General features: G+C 35.1%; 1 protein-coding gene across 1 annotated transcript; it reads right to left on the bottom strand.

Annotated features, from left to right (window-relative positions):
* Positions 1 to 205: 205 nt before the first annotated feature.
* LOC136086347 (zinc finger MYM-type protein 1-like) lies at positions 206 to 2,191 on the bottom strand. The gene is made up of 4 exons (XM_065808642.1): positions 2,012 to 2,191; positions 1,829 to 1,928; positions 1,191 to 1,751; positions 206 to 945 (listed from the first exon to the last, which is right to left on the bottom strand). Exons 1-4 carry the CDS (start codon positions 2,189 to 2,191, stop codon positions 206 to 208), a joined length of 1,581 nt encoding a protein of 526 aa, XP_065664714.1.
* Between the last annotated feature and the right edge of the window lie 673 nt (positions 2,192 to 2,864).

The following is a 2,864-nucleotide window of genomic DNA, read 5'->3' as shown; positions in this document are numbered from 1 at the left end:
GAGATATTTTCTGATTGGAGTGCAAGGTTCACGTAGTTGATTGATTGAAGAGTTTTATACCGAAAGGTTGTCGTTACGATGAACTCGAATGAATGAACCCACTTCTCCAGAGATATTACTTCATTCAATTGATCAGCTGTTAGATCAAAATCGCGGAGCTTTTTCAAAGATTCGAGGATTTCCCTGGATCGCTTGACTAACGGCTTCACGGCTCGATTCGCGCACTCCATCTGGTTTGCGACGTTTGATGAAGGGACAAACCAGTGGTTTCAATCAAGACTTTCCACCGACTAGGGCTTCCACTGAAAAGATTGTAAAGTGACTGGACTCGGCCAAAGTAGTTCTTGACTTCAACCGAAGATTCAGCAGAATGAACACCAGCAAGGTTGAGACTATGAGCGCTGCATGGCATATAGAGAGCTTGAGGATTTTTTTGCAGTATAATCACCTGTACTCCTTTGTATATACCAGACATGTTCGCTACATTGTCATATCCTTGACCTCTGCAGTTTTTGAGATCGATTCCATTTTGTTTTAAGACGTCCATAATAAGCTTGGCAATGTCAGCACCTATCTTTTTTTCAAGATTCTCGACCCTCAGAAAGCGCTCCTTCACGGTCCATCTTTTGTCAGTACCAAAGTATACAAAGCGGAGAACAAAGGTGATTTGCTCGGTGTGAGAGACGTCCGGAGTCCCGTCCACAAGAATAGAATAGTAGATGGCCATATGAGCTTCGTTGATGATGGCACCGTGAACGATTCCTCCGCACTCTTTGATGAATTCACTGCTCCAGCCCAAGTATTGGCCATTCATTTTGTTACCTTCTTGTTGGCAGCGGGAAACTTTTTCTAAGTGTAGTTGGAGAGTCTTGTTGTGCTTTGCCAAGAGCTCTAGGGTAGCTAGAAAGTTGCCATTGTCGTCTTCTCCAATCATTTTTGATGAACCTAAAAATTATAATAATAATACAGATTTATTTAAAACAATAAAGAAGCATTTGTTTTATTTTATGATGATTCTATGATGATTTTATATTATGATTTATGAATATTATAACATATTTATTTAAAAGAATAAAGAAGGATTTGTTTTATTTAATGATTTCCGAAATACCTTGTTAATCTTATAAATATAAGCTAAATAGATTTAAAGATAGTCGGTATCACAAAAGAATAATTGTAAATAGATTTACCTCTGAAACTAAGGTTTCGTGACGCTAAAAAAAGAATAACATCTAAGATGCATCGTAGAATTTCACGCCACCTGGCTGCTTCATTTCTTATCGAGTTTTCAAGAGCTGCGTCTATTCCGCATTGATTTTCTAAGCTTTCTAGCGCCGTTTTCCATTCTATGTAAAAGTTTCGATGCCGGGCGTTATTCTGGTGACTTTTGACTTTCTCAGGTAGCTTGTGCCAGTTGCAGCTTATTCCATCATTCCATCTTAGAAGGTGCAACTGGTGTCCGATCCCAAAAGATTGTTTGCTTCCAAACAGAGAACACGGAAAGCAAATAAATGATTTCTTAGATACACTCCAAACCAGCCAATCTCGGCATGTCTTCTCCCCGTTGAGAGAAGTTTCGTAGAAAATTGTTTCAGGAACCTTCTTCTTATTAGAATCTTTTGGGAAAGCTGAAGGAGTTTGAGGAAGCCCCTGTAGAAGCACAGAATCTCTTTCCACATTGGAAAGATGTGCTGCCCACAAAGCAGGATCATTGAAGGAATGGTAGCGATGGGTTTTTCTGTTGGCAACACCTAAGAATAAATTTTAAAAATTCTTATTTTATTAGATTAAAAGTTTATTAACATCATTTCTTTTAAAGAGGTAGAACTTATCAAAATATTCTCTTCATTCACAGCTACCATTCCGATTTTTGATAGGGGCTCTCCTGAGCTTTCAGAAATGTCAGTGACATCGTTTTCAGTTCCAACCTATAAAAATAAGTTAAAAATTTATATAACATTGAATTAATCAAATGGGAAAATATCCTTTCACGGGGAAAACTATTTACTACTTGAATCGATTGACTTGGCAGGAAAGAGTTTGAAGCAGAAGGACTTTCATCTTCTCCTTTTTTTGTAACTGTAATACCACAGTCTTGAAGAGTGCGTTTGTTCTTTTCCTCATTCGCAGTTCTTTGAGCAGCATTCTTTCTTACTTGACAACCAGAATCTTTCTTTTTAAAACCAGACATGTTTTAATTCTTTTTGAAACAGCATCCACTCATAAGCAAAGAACTGTTTGAATTTCTTTTTGATTGGGTCTATCAGACTATCACATCGATATCACGTGTTTCAAAACTGTTTCAAATTTGAGAGATTTTAAAAATTAGAGAAATAAATTTAATAAAATTGTTTTAATATTTTATATCAATATCAAACTACTTGGATTTAATCTAATCTCTTTTTTTAATAAAGTAAAAAATCTCCGTTTTTAATTGAATGAAAATCTTCGTGCACTAAAGTTATTTTAAACATTTAATTCAGCGGGTTGTTAAATTAATCATTAGTATTCACTTTATTTGCGAGTTTTCGCTATATAAAAAGAATCGCTTTATTTAAAACTAATGTTTTGAAAGTAATGCTAATTTCTTAGTTTTAAAGCATATATTACTTTTTTTATTTAAAAAGTCCAATTATGAAGCACTTCATTACAAAGTTGAAAATTTAAACTAAAAAAAATTGACCGGCCAAAAAATGCAATTGACCATCTATTATATGTTTTAGCTGGTCAAATTACCCGGCTACTTTTGATTTCTTATTTTCCACGCTGCTTCCCAGTACTTCATCTTTTTTTTAAATAAACATGAAAAAATAAATAAACATGAAAAAATATTTATATTCGGCTTCGTGCGCCCCTGTCGAACT

This window comes from Hydra vulgaris, chromosome 10 (assembly GCF_038396675.1).
Source record: "Hydra vulgaris chromosome 10, alternate assembly HydraT2T_AEP".
Taxonomy (NCBI): domain Eukaryota; kingdom Metazoa; phylum Cnidaria; class Hydrozoa; order Anthoathecata; family Hydridae; genus Hydra; species Hydra vulgaris.
This window is presented reverse-complemented; position numbering and strand designations above follow the sequence as displayed.

Excerpts from the sequence above, each read along its gene's own strand:
- LOC136086347 (XM_065808642.1), bottom strand. The coding sequence starts at position 2,191 with ATGTCTGGTTTTAAAAAGAAAGATTCTGGTTGTCAAGTAAGAAAGAAT. Across the intron at positions 1,929-2,011 it reads TGCCAAGTCAATCGATTCAA|GTTGGAACTGAAAACGATGT; the intron begins GTAGTAAATAGT and ends TTATTTTTATAG. Across the intron at positions 1,752-1,828 it reads TGAAGAGAATATTTTGATAA|GTGTTGCCAACAGAAAAACC; the intron begins GTTCTACCTCTT and ends ATTTATTCTTAG.